This window comes from Acinonyx jubatus, chromosome C1, assembly GCF_027475565.1.
Source record: "Acinonyx jubatus isolate Ajub_Pintada_27869175 chromosome C1, VMU_Ajub_asm_v1.0, whole genome shotgun sequence".
Classification (NCBI taxonomy): Eukaryota; Metazoa; Chordata; class Mammalia; order Carnivora; family Felidae; genus Acinonyx; species Acinonyx jubatus.
In genome coordinates this window covers 17,686,701-17,705,063 of record NC_069381.1, presented here as the reverse complement: position 1 = coordinate 17,705,063, position 18,363 = coordinate 17,686,701, and the positions used below count along the sequence as shown (strand labels likewise).

At 57.1% G+C, this 18,363-nt stretch overlaps 1 protein-coding gene across 4 annotated transcripts in view; it reads left to right on the top strand.

Moving 5' to 3' along the window:
• Positions 1-18,363, top strand: part of MYOM3 (myomesin 3) — a 48,265-nt gene that overhangs the window by 4,774 nt on the left and 25,128 nt on the right. For 2 of the 4 annotated variants that reach the window (XM_053208940.1, XM_027060085.2), the window contains 13 exons: positions 42-122; positions 714-873; positions 1,620-1,777; positions 5,908-6,003; positions 7,626-7,714; positions 9,711-9,755; positions 10,221-10,361; positions 11,526-11,687; positions 12,342-12,483; positions 13,042-13,241; positions 14,232-14,285; positions 14,670-14,797; positions 17,444-17,627. In XM_053208940.1, the coding sequence (XP_053064915.1) occupies positions 42-122; positions 714-873; positions 1,620-1,777; positions 5,908-6,003; positions 7,626-7,714; positions 9,711-9,755; positions 10,221-10,361; positions 11,526-11,687; positions 12,342-12,483; positions 13,042-13,241; positions 14,232-14,285; positions 14,670-14,797; positions 17,444-17,627 (1,640 nt within the window). Of the gene's footprint in view, positions 1-41; positions 123-713; positions 874-1,619; positions 1,778-3,563; positions 3,616-5,907; positions 6,004-6,053; positions 6,564-7,625; positions 7,715-9,710; positions 9,756-10,220; positions 10,362-11,525; positions 11,688-12,341; positions 12,484-13,041; positions 13,242-14,231; positions 14,286-14,669; positions 14,798-17,443; positions 17,628-18,363 lie in introns of those variants that run through there. The other 2 variants (XM_027060086.2, XM_027060087.2) reach the window with 2 other exon arrangements.

Here is an 18,363-nt window from a genome sequence, read left to right as displayed (position 1 = left end):
GCAATCCTGCAGGCGCCATTAACTCCCCTTTCCCACGACAGCGAGGAAGAGTTTCAGTTCACCGCCGCAGACTACGCCCTCGCAGCAGCCCTGGCTCTGACAGCCTCCTCAGAGACATCTTGGTAAGTCAGGTGACCTTTGCGGCGAACACTGGGCTGAGAATGGGCCATCCTGGCCAGTCCCCTGCCTCCACTACACTGCCACACTGGACTTAAAGAATCTGCCCAAAGTTCCACGTCTAGCGCAAGAGCTCAGACCACACTCCGGATGGGTCCACAGGCAGTAGTGAGGGACCATCCCCAGTGGAGAGGGTGGGGGTCCCCACTTCACCACGAGGCTTCACCTGAGAACAGCGGGAGGCTGTCCTGGGCCAGAAGGCCTGGGTCCTGGTACTGGCTGAGTCACCAAGTCTCAGGTCCCTGCTCTGTAAAATAGGGGGACTATTCCTGCCCACTTGGTCGTCATGAAGACAAAAGGAACAAAAATTTGTGAAAGAGCCTTGTAAATGGTATCCGTAGTACTTATTATGCACCTACTGTAAGCAGGGCCCATTTCGGGTATTTGGGGGGCAAGAGAGGATTAAAAGCCGCTCTTGTCCTCAAGAAGCTTAAAGAGCAGCTGGTGATGCCAGGTGTGGGGGAGGACGGGTGGCCCTGGCTGGGGTGCCCCCACGAACCCCGGGCCCTCGGCCCCTGATGGCCTCTGCCACACAGGGAGGCCCAGCTGAGGCGCCAGACCTCTGCGGTGGAGCTGGAGGAGCGAGGGCAGAAGCGGGTGGGCTTCGGCAATGACTGGGAGAGGACGGAGATTGCCTTCCTTCGGACCCAGTGGCTGCTGCGCCAGAGACGCGACCGAAAGGCACTGAGACGACGGGTGAGGAGTCCTGGGACCTGCACCCCATCACGGGCCGCCCACCTCATCTACCCCCTTCTCCAGAGGCAGCTGAACATTCAGGAAAGAGTCCAGGCCCTGGTCTTGGACCCAGTTTGAATCCTGGCGTCCCAGCCCTCCAGCTGTGTGACCCTGGGCAAGCAGCTTCCCCTCGCTGAGCCTCGGTTTTCTCATCCGTGAAACGGATGTATGTGGTGTATCAACTCTCGGGGTGGGGGTGGCCATTGAACAAGACTAAGCTTGTCCAGTGACCTTGCCAGTGCCGAGAACACAGAAGAGCCTCAGGACACACTATTCCTGACAAACATCAGGGAGCTGAAGCCACTCTCCGTGCCCCCTCCCCAGGGCAAGAGAGCCACAGCTAATACATACATGGGCTTTCTCCGTGCCCATGTTTTTTCACGTATTAGCTCATTTCATCCTCACTACAACCCCACAGAAAGGTGGGGGGATATTGTTATCATCCACATTTTACAGATGAGTAAACTGAGGACTTGCCTATGGTCTCACAGGTAGGAAGTGGCAGAATCTGGCCTTGACCCCAGGCCAGCTGTTCCAAGGCCCCTGCCCTCTGTGCCACCTTGCCTCTCAGCTGCCTGTGCCTGGGGGGCTCCAGTCCATGTGGGTGTGACTCCAGAGCCTGAGTGTCAGGGGGAAAGGTGACAGCAAAGATGGGGGAGATGTGATCCCCTGGCTCATGAGAGTCACAGATCCCTTCCCGCCTCCAGACGGAGGAGAAGGTCCGGGAGGCCAAGGAGCTGAGAGAGCTGTGTTCCGGCCGGGGGCCCTGGTTCTGGATCCCTCTGCGCTCCCATGCCGTCTGGGAGCACACCACAGTTCTGCTGACCTGCACTGTCCAGGCCTCGCCTCCACCCCAGGTCACCTGGTAAGCCACTGGGGCAGGAGAGAAGGGGTCCTCACCCTGCCCCCGTGCTCCAAGCCTCCAGGGCTAAACGAGCGAGCGTGAGTTCTTTACAGCCCAGCACCTCTCTCCCAGGAGCGAACTTCCTCCCCCAGAACTTCTTGCTGCCTGAGAAGAACCCAGCCCCACAGACCCTGAGCTCCGCCCACCCCCCAGAGAGCAGCAGCTGCTGGGAGGCTCAGGCCGAGTTATTCTTAGCCTCCTCCCAGCCAGCCTGGGGCAGGAAGACTGGGCCACCGGGGAGCCAGCACTTGTAAAAATATGATTCTGGTGGCATGAGAAGGCAGCTGCTCTGAGCTGGGCGTCTCAGGGGTAGGAGGATGACGGCAGGAGGCAGGGCAGGGGGCAGAGGAGCAGGAGGGGAGGCGGGGAGGGCAGCCCCCCCCCCACCCCAGGAGCTCAGACCTGGAGTGAGAGCCCTGTGTCCAGACCCAGCTCTCTCTACTAACTCAGTGGGTGGTCTTGGTCACACCACAACCTCTCTGGTCCTGCTTCAGTTTCCTGTTCTGTAAAATGGGTTGAAGGCCTCCTGCCCAGCCTGCATGTGGTGAGGATCTAATGCCACAGCTACGTGGAAGCCCTCAGAACTTGAAAGGTGCTGGGAAAGCAGAAGATGCCCTTCCTGGGACTGTAACCATAGCAGAGCTACAGTCTAGGCCTTGCTGGCAGAGGGAGGGGCGGGGAGGTGGGAGGTGTCCTCGGACTGGGCGTGGTGGAGGTGGAGGTGGGCGTGGCGGAGGCGGAGGTGGGCGTGGCAGCTTGGGGGCCCTCAGTCCTAACCGGAGGGATCATTCACGCAGCTGAGCCACTGTTTACTGAGCTCCCCCTGGGTCTTTCGGCAGGGAGTCAGACATTCTGGGGGAGAAGGAAAGGATTTCAACAAATAGTTACCAGGAGCATAATCTGCCCCAGGCCCGAACCACACACAGTCTTCCCTCAAAGAACTTTCAGCCCAGAAGAGAAATGTCAACTCAGAGAGAAGTGCATTCATGGGTGTAATTTGAAATAAGAGTAAAGATAAAGGTGATGAAGTGGCTGCCTCCCCCATCCCCCCTCCTCCTGAGGATCCGGGAAGTCTTCTCAGAGGAGGCAACACATAAGCCAGATCTTGAGGGTGAATACACCATGGTCTAGTAGGAGAGAGGGGATAAGCACACAAATGACAGGGATCACAAAGGAAACAGCAACATCTTATACTTGAACCCATTTTTACTGACCCAGCACTTTCTTCTCTTTTGAGCCCTGTGGCCACCCGCAGCTCAGAGAGGTAATGTGACTTGTCTACTCCTAAGGTCACACAGCCAGTTTAAGTCAGAATTCAAACTCAGATCTCCTCCCAGCCTCCTCCCAGTCGGCTTAGAGAGTAGGAAAGTCATCCTTGCAATTGTTATTTTCCCTTGAAGCACAAATAATTCCTCGGAAGTCAGAGAAATGGGAAGCCCTTGGGCCAGGACCAATCAAGAAAGGCGTTAAGGGAGTTGGCATTGGGGCTGGTCATGGCCAGATGACATTCATTCAAAAAAGTGTGCCAGGGGCTAGAATTCGTGTTGAGTGCTGGATTTCTGTGGGGACCGAGGCAGTCCCTGCCTGTAAGTGGCTGGTCAGGTAGGAGGACGGCTCCCGCCAGCTGGCCTGGGCTAAGGAGGGGGGGGTTCAGTACCTCAGCTGCCCTGCCTGGCAGCCAAGCCCTGCCCTGCCCTGGCACTTAGGCCCATATCTAAGGCATTCCGTGGGAGCTTCTCAGGAAAGGGACTCATTTCCACCCCTGCCAGCAATGTTGCCACAACAGGGAGCTGAGCGTGGTAAGTGCTGGAAGCAAGGCCAGGCCCACCTCCAGCAGGAGGGACTCGGGTGGCCCCTGGTGCTCCTGGTTTGGGGGGTCTGGTTTTTCATCATCGATCACTTTGGGCAGGGCCACTCACTGTCCTGGGACTGGCCTCCGGGGCTCTGTCCAGGCCCCAGCAGACACCCAGCCCCCAGCTCAAGAGGAAGATCCTGGCACACTGGGTTGGTCAGGCAAGTACATTCATTCAGCAATCATTGAGCACTTCCTGAATGCAGGGGCACCAGCAGGACAAGTTAGGCAAAGCCCAGTCTAGCCATGTTAACTCTGCAGACATGGGCCCTGGCCATGATTCTATCTGATACCAGACTCCGTCTCCCAGGCCAAGCAAGCAGCCTTAAAAAGTAAAATCCAATACCAAAATATGCGAAGAAAGAACATTTAGAGAAAGAATAAAAATCTCGCTCTTTTATGAGGGCCTCTCTGAGCCAGGCTCCGGGCTGGGCGCCTGGCCTCTGTTGTCTCACTTAATGCTGTTTTATGACTGGCTGCCATTTACAGTGAGATCTGCACAGCCCATGCCTTCGAGGGCCTGTCGTTCAGGCAGGAGCCCAGAGCCCAGAGAGGGCAAGATGAGCGCTGAGGTCTCTGGCTGTCCAGGCCTTGCCCAGAGCTGCAGCTGCTGCTTTTTTTATTTTTTCTGGGAAAGATGGAAGCTGGCCGGGCCGAGGTGTCTGGAAAGTTCCTGATAGGTGGGGGTGGGCGAACCTGACTTTGGCCCCCAGGCTGAGGAGAGGTGGAAAAAGATTGGGTACCGAGATTAGGCACTGCTCTCCCCAAAGGAAACTTAGTTGGGCTCCTTTCAGAAGAGGGTGCAGCCCAGGGGCTGTGTGATGGGGTGTGGGTGTGGCACTGTTTGGTTGCCATGGGCACAAACAGGGTGCGGGGGTAGCCAGGTCCCAGGAAGGCGTCGGACTGTGGCTGGGGCGCCCTCTCTCGGCTTCAGCCTGCTCTTCAAGCTCAACCACCACGGGGGCTGACTGTCCATGCAGCAGCCTCTTGACCCAGAGACCCAGAGAGGGAGACTGACTTGCCCAAGGTCACACAGCCAGCTGTGTCAAGAACCCAGGCCTCCCAGCCTTCACAGACTTTCACTTGCCAGCCCTGACCCCTTAGGCCTCCAAACCCCTGCAACGGGCTGTGGACAGAGGCGAGGCCACCTCACAGTCCAGTGCCCACAGCAGGGAGAACAAGACACCAGAGTCCACAGAAAACAAGGGCCGTGTCCAGGGTGCAGTGGGCTGGGGCAATCCGCTGGGCCACCCTTGGCAGTCACGTGGGGAGTTGAAAGACTACTTCTGGCCTGGGCCCCACCCCAGAAATTCTGACTCCAGAGTGATCTGAGATGCAGCCTGGGCATGGAGATTTTTTTTAATGGCTGACATAAGAAGTTTATTTTTCTTTCACCTGCGAGCCTGATGTAGACAGGGTGGGGCGGCCATGGCGACTTTGCTCACAGATTCCCTCAGGGACTCCGGCAGCCCCAGTCTTTCCCAATGCGAGATGCCGGCCACCTGGGCCACGTTCTTGGCGTAGGACAGAGGGGAAAATGACAGAAAAGGGGACAAACGGTCATCGGTAGCAGCCATGTGACACTTGTACTTCCTTCCTGTTGACAGGACTTAGTCACATGGCCACACCTAGTGGAAAGAGAGGGTAGGAAATATGTCACACACTGGGTGGCCCAGGGGTGAATCCTGTTCCTTTAGAATAAGGGGGAACGGCTATTGGAGACCAATGAGCAGCTCCTGATACGAATTCCCAAAGCCTCGTGTTCAGAAACTGGGCATGGAGATTTTCAAAGCTCTCTCAGGTGATTATAATGACCGCCAAGTACAGAATTGCCATCCTGAGAGGTTGATGAGGGAGGCAGAAATGGGGGCACTTTCCTTGGCAACACCCTCAGAGAGGAGGAAAAAGCTGGGCCCAGGTCCCCGGGGGTACCTCTGGTAGGGGAAGGGGAAGCTACCCCTAATTACAGGTTCCCTCTTCTCTGCTTCCCAGGAGCATCTACAGTACCCAGGGCCCAGGAGAAAAGCTTTACATATCTTCTCCCGTTTGAGGGTCAGTGCTCTCATTACTCCCATTTCACAGATGAGGACAACTGAGGTTCCGTGCAGTGAAAGTGATGCCTCGGGTCACATAAGCAAGTAAAGAGCACAAAGCTGAGGTTGGAATCCAGGTCTGAGAGGCTCCAGATCCTTCCCGCTCAGAGCCACCCAGCCTGCCACAGACCACCGTGTCTCCACAGGTACAAAAACGACATGCGAATCGATCCCCGCCTCTTCCCCGCCGGAAAGTACCGAATCACCAACAACTATGGGCTGCTGACGCTGGAGATCAGGAGGTGAGACTGTGAGCTCTAGAGAGACCCATGACCCCCAGACCTCACCAGCACCGAAGCCAGAGCAGGATTTCTGAGTCGGCCTCACCTTCGGAAGAACCTGGGGTGCTTGTGAAAACACTGATTCGCGGGAGGGACCCTCCTCTTGCCTCCCAGGAGGCAGATTAAGGACGTCTTAATCTGGAGTGGGGCCTGGGGATTGGTATTTGGCAGACAGTCCCGCGTAATTCTGATGCCTGGAATACACGAGAAGTAACGTGGAGACAGGGGCCAGCCGGAAGGACTGAGTGAGGAGCTAGGAATGCTGGGGGCGCACCTTGCTGGAGGAGGGAAATCACACGTCCCCGCACGCACGCACGTGCACGCGCACGCACGAGTACAAGAGGAAGCAGTTAGATGGGCCGATCAGGAGATGGTGAGCCGTAAGCATGGTTTTAAAGGGAGACGCAGCGTGCATGGAGGGAGTCCGTCGGGGGATTTGAGCACAGTCCTCCCCAGAGCAAGCGCTACAGTGCTCACACGAGCTGCCCCGTGGTGGCCTCCGGTGCTGAGCCCTGCGCTAGGTTTGTGCGCATACAATTGATAATGCCCACCGCTGTTCTTGCAGGGAGGCATTGTTATGTCCATGTTACGGGACAGGAAACCCAGGCTCCAAGGGTCAGGGATCTCGCACGGCTCGTGCAGGGCAGGGCCCGGGTTGGAGGCCGTTCTCTCCACCTGGGTTCTTTCCAGTACGCCAGTCCCTCCATCTCAGCCAACTTGGACTTCAGAGACACGACTGTGGACAGGACATCGATCCTACCCTGCAGAAGCAAAGTGGGGATGCGTGGACGTAAATGTCTGACCACTCAGTGCCACAAAGGGACGTGCCCCGGGGGCTGTACAGTCAGGGAAGGCATGCAGGGCTGGGGTTGCGTGGAGGGGCAGGTGGGACTGGTTCCAGACGCAAGAGGGATTCCTGCCCCGTGCAGCCAGGGTAAGAGCGGGGACACCCAGGAGCCCTCGGCTTGCTTATGGGACCAGATGTGCCACGTCCTACCGATGACTCTGTCACCACGTGGCTCTGGAATGGAGCCAGCCCAAGCTCCGCTGGGAACCAGACAGGGTTGGCCTGACTGGTGATGAGACCCAGGCCTGAGATTGAGAACACCTGGGCATCTGGCCCAGTTCTGGCACCGACTGGCAGTATGCCCTGGGCAAGTCCGTGCCCTGCTGCTGCTCCAGGATTCTGATTTGGAGGTGTTGACAGGGCAGGAGACTATGCCTTGTAAGAGAGCTTGTCACCTTGAAGCTGGGTTGAATTCTGGGTGCTGTGTGACTCTGAGCAAGTCACTTAACCTCTCTGATCTTACACAGTCAGTAATAACGATCATATTTTCACCTGAGGTGGACTAGGCTGGTGTTATGTCCCTAGTTTTTCAGAGAAGGACATTGAGACATGCCAAAGGGCAGTGGCTAGCCCAAAGGCACATAGCTTTTCAGAGGTGGGGCCTGAACTAAAGCCTAAAGTCTCCCCTGCGAGGGCTTCGTGTTAATCCCCGCCTTTCCTACCCATACATGGGGACTTGAGTTTCCGATGGAGCCCAGCAATCTTGGGGCGGGGGGGTGTCTTCTCTCCTTTTCAGATGCACCATTGAGGACGCAGCCACCTACACAGTGAAGGTGAAGAATGCATACGGCCAGGCCTCCTCCTTCGCCAAGGTCCTCGTCCGAAGTAAGTATTCCCATTCCAGCCGGCCAGGCTGGCGCACAGCAAACCCAGGATGAGCAGACGAGGACATGTGTCTGTGGTCAGATTGAGGAAGGGCCCTTGACACGGGGGTCACCTGGGATCAGGTGACCTGGGCAGCCACAGAGACTCGCTTCCCTGGGGCCTTCAGAGCAAGTGAGAGTCGCCTCCCTCAGACTGCACAGTGTCCAAAGAGCGTGCTCATCTTGTTAGCTGGGACTCGGGTCCGGATCTAACTCAGGACCCCTGGAAGAGTGGCCTGGCCCTGCCAGCTCTCCTCAGGGGGAAAGGCTGAGCCCTACCAACTCGCCTCTTGACCTCACTGCCCCATCTGGGTGCTGGTGCATATTTCCCAGTTGTGCAGTTCCCAATTGGTGTGATTCCCAATCCTGGAGATTCCCCCGGGGGCGTCTGAAATCACAGCGTAAAGCAGGGGAGACACTCAGGAGTCAGCCAGACCCGCGTCCATATGCTGGCTCTGCCACTGACTGGCTGAGTGAGCCTGGGCCACCTCACTCCACTTCTCTGAGCCGCCGGGCCTGTAAAGGGGACGCCTTCTACCTGGCTCAGGTGCTTAGGCTGATTAAATGCGACGGTATGGGTAAAGCGTGGCGTGTAGGAGGCTTTGGGAAGGGATAACTCTGTGTCCCCCACCCCATGACCAGGGCAGCATGTACCCAGGAAGCCACAGCTCTGGGCCCAGGAGAATGCTGCCTTGCCTTCAGGGCCCTGAGAGAGAGGCTGCATGTGTGAGCATGTGCGTGCACACACATACGCACACACACACACACACACACTCCCTGGTCAGTAGACAGGCTGGAGTCCAGTCCCCCTCCCTGCCTCTCACCAGACCTTGTTAAACTGTCCTTCACAGCCCTCTCCACCCCTCTGCCCTGTTCCCCAAATAGATCTTGGGTGGCAATTGTCCCCTCTGCCAGTCTGGCTGGCTGCAGAATCTGAGCTGTCCTTATAGGCTGTGCCTAGAGTCAAGCCAAGGTCAGGCATCAGGGCCCTGCCTCCCTCTGTCCACCCATCCTTCCCATCGCTTCTTCCAGACCCCCAACCCTCCCTCCCTCAAGGCCAGCAACCCTAGGATCCACTCAGCTTCTTGGCCCCCAGACTCCAGCCAGACACCTACTAGGAGCACCTGTTCACGGTCATTCCCACCCCCTTCCCGGCTGTCATCTCCATAGCAACTGATAGAAGACCCTGGGTTGGGGGGTAGGAGCTCTGGGTTCTAATCCTGAGTCTGTCGCTGACTTTGTGTGACTTTGGGCAGCCTCCTGACGCTCTCCAGGACTCACTCAGGAAGGGCCTTACCGGGGACCAGTCGCCTCATGGCGTCAGGCTTCCGGGGTACTTGCGGGGTGATTACACCTCAGTTTCCTCATCTGTATGAGGGGATGATAACGGCATCAACAGACAGGGTGTCGTGAGGATGTAATGAGTTAATATGTGGCACGTGAGACACCCCACATGAACAAGAGCTGTTACTCTCCTCTGGTGGTCTGTGTCACATCACCTTGGAGTTCACCCTTGAGCCCCCACATGGCTCTCTGAGCACTGTCCTTCCCCTGCAGACTGTCCCCAACTGCACCAGAAATCCCAGTCCGACCAGACTTGGCTTCGATGAATACTGTGTGATCCTGGCAGTGGGTTTGGGCAGAGGATGAAAAAGCCACCATTTATTGGGCACCAGCTATGTGTCAGGCTCTGGCTGAGGGCTTGGTTTATGTGAACTCACTTATTCAGAACCCCAGGACCACCAGCTAGGAACCACTGTCTGCCTTCTACCAAGAAAGGAATAGAGGCCCATATAGAGGCCCAGGGGTGAAGGAACTTCCAGCAGCCAAAGATGGACCCACCAGGAGGTGGGTCCTCCCACCAGGAGGACTCAAACCCACACCCAAACCCACACCTCTAATCTAGTAGGAATGTGAGGTCTGAACCTTCTCAAACTCCATTTGCCTTGGACTTTCAGCCTACGTGGGGAAGGATGCTGGCTTCGATTCGGAGATCTTTAAAAGTAAGGAGGCTCAGGGTGGGACGGCCTTCGGGGGGTGGGGGGGGGTCTGGGCTCCTCGTCAGACCTTCCAAAGCCCCCTTTAGACAATTAGCCACCCATTGCCCACAAAGGCATGTCATTGCATATGAGCTGTTCATACTTGCACATTGACTTGGTGGGGGGGGGTGGGGTGCGTTGTCCCCAGGTGCTGCCCCCAGCTGCCGAGCTGTCCAGGGGCCAAAGCTGAGTGAGAAAGGCAAAGCCAAACAGACAAATGGACATGACTCTGGCCAGTTACTATTTTGCTTCATCTGATCCCACCTAGAGAAATCTCTGCCCCACCTCCACCACCCTCCAGGACCGGGCCTCTCTTTCCTCGTTAAGACCACCTCGGAGACTGTGAATCCTGACCCAGAGGAGTGGGATGTCCCGGGCTAGGCGGGTGGCCTCAGAAGGCTGCTGACCTCACTTCTGTTCCCACCCCAGGACTGATGTTTGGCCCCAGCGTGGAATTCACATCGGTGCTGAAGCCGGTCTTTGCCCGAGAGAAGGAACCCTTCTCCCTGTGCTGCTTATTTTCGGATGATGTGTTAGAAGCTGAGCAGAACATCCAGTGGTACCGAGATGGTGAGGACGCCGTCCTGGTCTCCAGCCTTCAGAGGCAGCGGTGGAAGCCAGAGAGGGGCTAGAGCCGTGGCTCCACCCCAACACTGGTCCCTGGGTCAGGGGAGAGAGGAATTGAGCTATGCCCCTGCCCAAGTACACGCTGAGTAATGAGTGCTGAAGAGGGAGAAGAAAGCAGGAGCAGAGGGCAGGTGGATTCAGATCTGGTCACCCTACAGAGGGTCAGCAAGCACCTGTGGGTGCCAGGCCCCGTGCTGGGTGCCAGGGCAGGAATGGGCAGATGTGCCTGAATTCAAGGGACTCTTCATGTAGGAGGAGGGAGGAAGCTGAAGCACAGTCATAGCCACTCCCGTTGACAGCCAGAGAGGAGAAGGATGGCAGGACCTCCTTCCCCACCTGTGACCAGGCCTGCAGCCACAGGTCAAGGAGAACAGCCCCCAGCAAGCCCCCCTAGGGAGATTGCACCTGCTGATGGCAGGGGGTCGGAAGGGTGGGGAAGCCACAGGAAGCCCTGAGAAACAGTTGCAATAAGGCTGAGATGTCTTCCCAAACCTGTATATCTTCTAGAACAGAGGTCCTGACAGGAGGGAGGCATGGAGAGCAGGATGGCCCTACAGTGTGGCCTCGGGGCCAGACGCCCTCCCTGAGCCCCAGAGTGCCTTCGCTGAAGCCCCTTCCCTCTCATTACGGTCACACAACTGAGTCCCCGCTCCCTTCACTGACCCTACCCCCCTCAGCGAGTCCTCTGCCCTCCTCACGGACACCCCGGCTCCCTCAATGAGCCTCCAGCTCCCACCCACTGAGCCCCCAACACACACAATGAGCCCCCAGCTGCCCCGCAGAGACACCGGCCTCACAAAGGGCCCCGTCTCTCCTGTTCCTGTTTCCTCACAGCACCTCCAACGCCTCACTGAGCCGCCGACCGCTTCCCTAAACTCCCATTCCCACTGGCCCCTTCCCTGGACCCTGCCCTGCTCCCAAGACAGAGGAGAGTTCAGGGCTAGCTTGGCAGAGCCCTGGAGGCCACCACCCCCTCCCCAAGTCCCCAGCCAAGCCACAGGCTACAGCCACTCCAGTCACATCAGCCATGCCTCTGCCTAAACCCCCAGACCACCTAACGGTTCCCAGATGAGGCCAGAGCCCACACTGGACCCCTCCCCTCCTCAGGGAGACTACTGAGACCCTCGGGTCGCCGACAGATCCTCTACGCAGACCGCCAGGCATTCCTGAAGGTGTCCTGTGCCTACAAGGAGGATGAGGGGCTCTATACCGTCCAGGTGCCTTCGCCCTTCGGGCCCCAGGATCAGAGCACCTACGTGTTTGTGAGAGGTGAGAGGGGCTTGGCGGGTAGGAAGCGTAGCTGGAGCCCAGAGACCAAATTGGCTGTGGGACCTTAGGTGAGTTTTGCACCCTCTTGGGGTCTCAGTTTCCCTGTTATAAGTAGGGGTGTTGAGTGAGAGTCTCTAAGAATCCCTGTTACATCCTGTGACCCTAGGACACAGCTGAGTCTCAGACTCAGTGGGAGCTGTGGAGGGAGGGCTGAGCATGGGCTAGAATGACTCTAGCGCCTGGTGAGTTCTGCCTCTTGGTCTTCGATCTGGTTTCAGATCCTGGCTTTGCCGCTTCACTAGCTGGGTAGCCTCGGGCAAATCACTTTATCTCTCTGAGGCTCAGTTTCCCCGTCCACAAAATGGGGGCATGCCCCCGGGCTCAGGGATTAATTACACTGATCCTTCAGGGGCCTGGAGTAGAATGGGCCCCTAGTAATTGGCACTCCCACAGCCCCCCAGATGCTGTTGTTCAAAAGGAGGAGACCATCATGATGCAGGTCCTGGTCCTCAAAACCAAAATCGAGCCCTGGAGGGTTCAAGCGGAAGAGGTTGTTGGACGGGAGGGGGAGGGGTCAGTTGCCGAGTAGACGCGGACTAGAAGAACCTTCCCCGTCTTCCCCTCGCCCCCCCAACCCTCCTCTCTGGGTTTCAGATGCGGCAGCCGAGAAGCCGGGGGCCCCAGGCTCCCCTCTGAACGTCCGCTGCCTGAATGTGAACAGAGACTGCCTCATCCTGACCTGGACCCCGCCCAGCGACACCCGGGGCAGCCCCATCACCGGCTACTCCATCGAGCGGTGAGTCAGCCTCCTGAGTGGCAGAGCCCCCAGGGACACCTCTGCCTGGTTGTGACAACAAGAGTGGGGGCCACAGGAAAGAGGGAGCCCCATGCTTGGCCTCGGAGCAGGGCAGGAGGTAGACCAGGTTGCATAATTTAGGGGCTAGGGAGGGGTGTCCATGCCTCCAAATCTGGGGACAGCCCTTGGGTGAAATCCTAACTGCCACTCCCGAGCCACATGACTCACGGCTTGTCCCACTGTCTGAGCCCAGAGTGGATCCCCCGTCTGTAGGGCGAAGGGAATCCCACCTGACACCGAGGGCTGTGAGGGTGCAGTGCACCTCCAGGCACACGGGAAATCTGCACGGAGGCACTGGCTGTCGAGGGTGTCGAGGGTGGTGGCGAGTCCTCCTGGGGGCCCGAGGTTGGAGCCAGGTTTTTGAACGGACAGCGGGACTGGAACCGGCAGCAGTGAGCTGGGCCGGCAGTCTGGGGTGGAGAAGTGGCCTCCGGAGGGGCTCACACCGGGAAGGTTGAGTCATGGGCTGGGGCTGGAGCTGAGGCCTCTCTCCCACAGGTGCCAGGGCGAGTCTGGGCAGTGGGTGCCCTGCCACGAGGCCCCCAGTGGGACCTGCCGGTGCCCTATCCAAGGCCTCATCGAAGGCCAGAGCTATCGGTTCCGGGTGAGAGCCGTCAGCAGAGCGGGCGCCAGCCTCCCCTCCAAGGCTTCAGAACTGGTTGTCATGGGCGACCATGACGAAGCCCGGAGAAAGAAAGGTGGGTACAGAGGCCCTGAAGGGACATTCTAGAGCATCAGTCAGGGCATAGTGAGGACTGCCTCATGCAGGACACAGGTGGCACAGCCCCCATTCCAAGCCCTGTTCCAAGGTGGGTAGGGGGAGACATGACACAGCCCTCAGGAACTGCTAGTCTGATGGGGGAGACACAGTCTCAGGAACCGCTAGTCTGATGGAGGAGACACAGTCTCAGGAACCGCTAGTCTGATGGGGGAGACACAGTCTCAGGAACCGCTAGTCTGATGGAGGAGACACAGTCTCAGGAACCCCTAGTCTGATGGGGGAGACACAGTCTCAGGAACTGCTAGTCTGATGGAGGAGACACAGTCTCAGGAACCCCTAGGCTGTTGGAGGAGACACAGTCTCAGAAACCCCTAGGCTGTTGGAGGAAGTGCAGTGCTGTCCTCAGGAAGCCCTAGCCCAAAGGGGAAGGTATAGCTAGTCTGATGGAAGGAACATGAATCTGCCCACAGGAGATGCTAAACTGAGGAAGGACCACAACACCTTCTTCACATGCCCTTAATCTGAAGGAGGAAAACAGCCCTGCTTCAGGAGCTGTCAGCCTGGGGGCATGTGGTGGGGGCCCCCCCACTGCCCTTCCAGCCTTGAGGGGTCAGTCTGACTTGGGTTTGCCTCCAGCTCCGCCGTGCCCTAGGCATCCGACCCCAGACACATTACTTCCCTTCTGTCCCCATTTGCCCCAAGAAGACAGAGCACCTCTCAGGGTCTAGAACAGCAGTGTTCTGCTTTAGACCCCTGAGAGTCTGGGGGTCAGACAGCACCTGCTTGAGGTCAAACAGGGAGGAGCTCAGAAGCCAGGACTGGGAACAGGGCGAGGAATCAGCTCCCAGGGTTGGCAGGTCCTGCCCTGACCTCTCCTGCCCTAGCCCCCCGCCACACACAACCTCTGCACCCCCTACTTCTCCCCCAACATGTTCCATTCCCCAACGTGCTCCATTCTCCACCCTAGAGATCCCCTTTGACCTGGGAAACAAGATCACGGTCAGCACAGATGATTTTGAAGGTACGTGTGAACCTCCTAACCCTTTGCCTCACGATTCCAGCTTCCTTTTGGTTCTGGAAACTCTGGGACACAAACTGGCAGAGAGGCAGAAGCTGTCCACGTGTGGGGTGTGGGGAGGGGAGGGCGGTGAGGTCCAGTCGGAGGAGGCCAATGTTCTCAGGTGACGGTGGCCCATCTTGCTGTGCCCCTTGTAGAGGAGGTAGCACGTTGGGGAAAGTCCTGGGGAGGATATTGGGAGACCTGGCTTCTCGCCCTGGCTGTGCCTGGCCTTGCTGGGTGACCTGGAGCAAGTTTCTACCCCTCTCTGGGCCCGTTTCCTCCTCTGTGAAACGAGGGGTCTCTGACGGCCCACCCATCTCCGCCCCTTGATGACTCTGATTCCAGACTTTGTGACCATCCCCTTACCTCCGACCAATGTCCACGCCAGTGAGATCCGTGATGCCTACGTGGTTCTGGGCTGGGATGAGCCAAGGCCTCGGGGCAAAGCCCCACTGACATACTCTCTGGAGAAGGTATGGAGACTCCAAGGGCCCCAGCCCCAGGCTAGGCTGAAGAGTAGGCATGCTGTCACCCGGGGAGGTGTGGGGGAGCTGGGAGGAGCACCGAGAGACCACAGGCAGTGTCCCCTAGAAGGGAATCCCTGCCTGGAAGGGCTGAGATTGGCCCTACACCGGGGCAGACCTTTTGAGGTGACCTCAGCCCTCCCAGGCCAGTTACTGGCGGCAGCTCCCGAGGCCGTTCATGGAAATACACAGAATTAAGGGACACAGACCACAATAACAGAAGTACAATCCACCATTTCCGGGGTAGCTCCCCGCCCCCAAGTCTGGCTGGCATGGAGTCACACATCCAGTCAAGCCCCTCTTCCTGGCCAGGGCCACACGGGGAGGGTACCCTGGAGCCAGGGTCACGGCCAGCCGCACTCACTCAGCAGGGGGGGCGGGGGCGGGTAACGCTGGAGGCAGTTCTCAGCCAGACAAAGTGGGGGCAGGTGTCTGGGGATGCGGGCAGCTCATCGGGAGTGGATTTCACAGTGGAGGGGAGGCAGCTGGCAGAGTGGAAAACAGCGTGGTGTTAAGATCAACTCAAATCCTGACTTCTGCTGTGTGAGCCAGTTTCCTGAGCTCCCTGAGCCTCAGTTTCCTCCGGCATCAAACAGAGGGTGAAATAAGACGCAGCACACAGCTGGGCCCGCAGCTCTGGGCCTGTAGACACGTCCTGGGGACACGTTCTTGACTCCGACTCCCCCGAAGGAAGAGACCAGAGTTACCTTCTCATTACTTGCTGCACACGGCCCGGCACGTAGTAGGGGGACAGCACAGGGTTAGCGAAAGTTCGGGTTGTTCAAATGGGCCTCTCTTTGCATGCGCACGGGTGATCCTGTCTTTCCCACATAGGAAAGCCATGCATCGTTGAGGACTTGCTTTGTGAGGCTCCAGCCATGTGATGGTTCAAATGTTGGGGTCAGATTGCCTGGGTTCAAATCTGGTCTCTGTTACTTACTAGCTGTGTGACCTTGGGCAAGTTAGTTAGTCTCTCTGTGCCTCAGTTTCTTCTTCCATAAAAGAGAGCTAATAACCGTACGCACCTTAGAGAACCAATATGAGGATCAAATTAATTAAAGTACATGAGGACTAGAATAGAACCTGGCCCACAGTAGGTGCTCAGCAACATTGCCTGGTTTTTATTGTGATTTTCTTTCCCCTAGCTGGGTTCTGGACTACTGACAGGCAGGTGGGCCTTGGGAGGGGAAAGCACAGAGAGGGCAGGGTCAGTGAGCTCCCCCAGTGCTTCCGGGTTTTAACTGCCATACCCAGCGGTAGTGGCCTCTGGGCGTCTTACTCACCTGCCGCCCCCCTCAGCCCTTCACCCTTTATCTGCCCAGAGACGCAGCATCTATGGCTGCCTTTTGGGAGCCTTATGCTGTGAAGAGGAAGCAGGTTGGAGGCACCCACACCTGAGCTTAAATACCAAACTCACCAGTTATTAGATGCGTGACTTTCAGTCAAGTGACCAAAACTCCCTGAACCCAAGTTTTCTCATTGGTGGGGAAATTAACACGTACCTTGCAGGGTTATTGTGAGAATGTATTCATTGCCTCACTTGTTGGTCCCACAAACATAGATTGAGCACCTCCCATGTACCAGTGCTGTTCTGGGCCCTGGGGGTTTGGCAGTGGATAAAACAGACAAACCCCTGGCTCGTGGAGCTGAGATTCGAGTAGGGGGTGCAGGATGGGCGGTAAAGAAGATAAATCAGGAAAATACTTAGCACATTAACTAGTGGTAGGTGCTAGGGAGAAAGACAGCAGGGAGAGGGGTTGAAGTATTTGGGGGAGGGTTGGCTGACTTTTTGGATGGGGAGCTGGGGAGTCCTCTCTGAGAAGGTGAGTTTTGAATAAAAGCCTAAAAGAAATGAGGAGACTAGCAGAGATTTCTGGAGGGAAGAACATCCCAGGCAAAGACACCAGCAAGTGCAAAGGCCCAGAGGCAAGAGTTGGGTCTGTTGCCATCCGGAAGATCAGGGAGGCTCAGGGAGAAGGGAGAAGTGGATGTGGCCAGATGGGTAGCAGGGGTCAGGCCATGAAGAAGCTTCCACCCTGAGGGAGATGTCAGATGGACAGATGGGGATGTGATCTGACTTGTGTTCTGAAAGGATCCTTCTGATTGTCATTTAGAGAAAAGAGTGACGTAGCTCAGGTGAGAGATGATGGTGGTGATGATGATGATGATGATGTTGATGGCTTGGATCGAGGCTGTAGCAGGGGTCAATAAGGTGATACACCATGTTGGTTTCTGGATAGATTCTGAAGGGGGAGCCAACTGAATTTGTTGATAGAGCCTATTTGGGACGTGAGGGTCAGAGGGAAGGAGCCTAGAATGGCTTCAGGGATTTGGGCCTGAGCAATTAGAAGGATGGGTCCCACCAACCAAATATGGGCGGGTTTGGGGGCAAGATCCAGAGTCAAGTTCTAGACATGTTGAAGGTCAGATGCTCAGTAGGCATCCAGGCAGAGATGTTGAGGGGATAAGGGATCCAGAACTCAGTGTTCAGGGGCAGCCTGGGCCGGGGGTTAGAAGTTAATGAGAGCTGTGTGGGCACAGAGCCCGGTCCCAAGCAACTGCTTAACTAATGTGGGTTTCTTTCCTTTGTCACAGTCGGTCATAGGTAGTGGCACCTGGGAGGCCATCAGCTCAGAAACTCCTGTGAAATCTCCAAGATTCGCCCTTTTGGATCTGGAGAAAGGGAAGTCCTATGTCTTCAGAGTGCGATCAATAAACCAGTATGGCATGAGTGATCCATCGGAGCCCAGCGAGCCCATCGCCTTGAAGGGGAAGCCAGGTACCCATGTGATGCAGGAGAGGGGGGCAGACCAAGCCAGGCCAGGCCGTCAGCATCCAGAGCGGGGACTCCACCGCTGCAGAGACAAAGCCATGCTCCAGGGTCCCTGTCCCTGACCCCTTCTGCCTATCACGAAGCTGACAAGCAGCATGATCTCAGCCCTGATCTCAGAACATCAGGGATCAACGTTTCTCTGGGTGGGGAGCTCGTGAGAGTATGGAGACTTTTTCCAGATCAGCAATTCACAGGTTGCAGAATCCAGCTGGTCCAGCACAGGAGCTGAGTGTGAACAAGTGGTCCCTCAGTTCTAACACTGTCCCACTCCAAGCTCTGGCTCCCCAGGTAGGGCGCCTCTCATCAGCAACACAGCACGGGCCTGGGCAAGTCATTTCCTAGCCGCAAGCCTTGGCGTCCTCACCTGCCAAACCTGGTGTTCTGAAAGCCTGGGTACCGCTCCCGCCTCCGGCCCCTTTCAGAGTCTCCCAGCTGCGTCTCCATCCTGGTCCCAACCTCGCAGGGCCCCTCCCTCTTCTGAGGCCCCCGGATTCTGGGGTTCTTTGGTTTTGATAAGATCAGAAGGTTCCCTGCAGCTGTCGCGACTGACTAGCCCTTTAAGGAACCCAGCTGCAGCACGCCCTATCCAAGAAAAGCCTGAAGTGCTGCAGGGCCCCTTTGGGGAAGATAGCAAAGTCCTAGATTTGATGTGTTTCACTAATTTAGGAAGTATATATATATG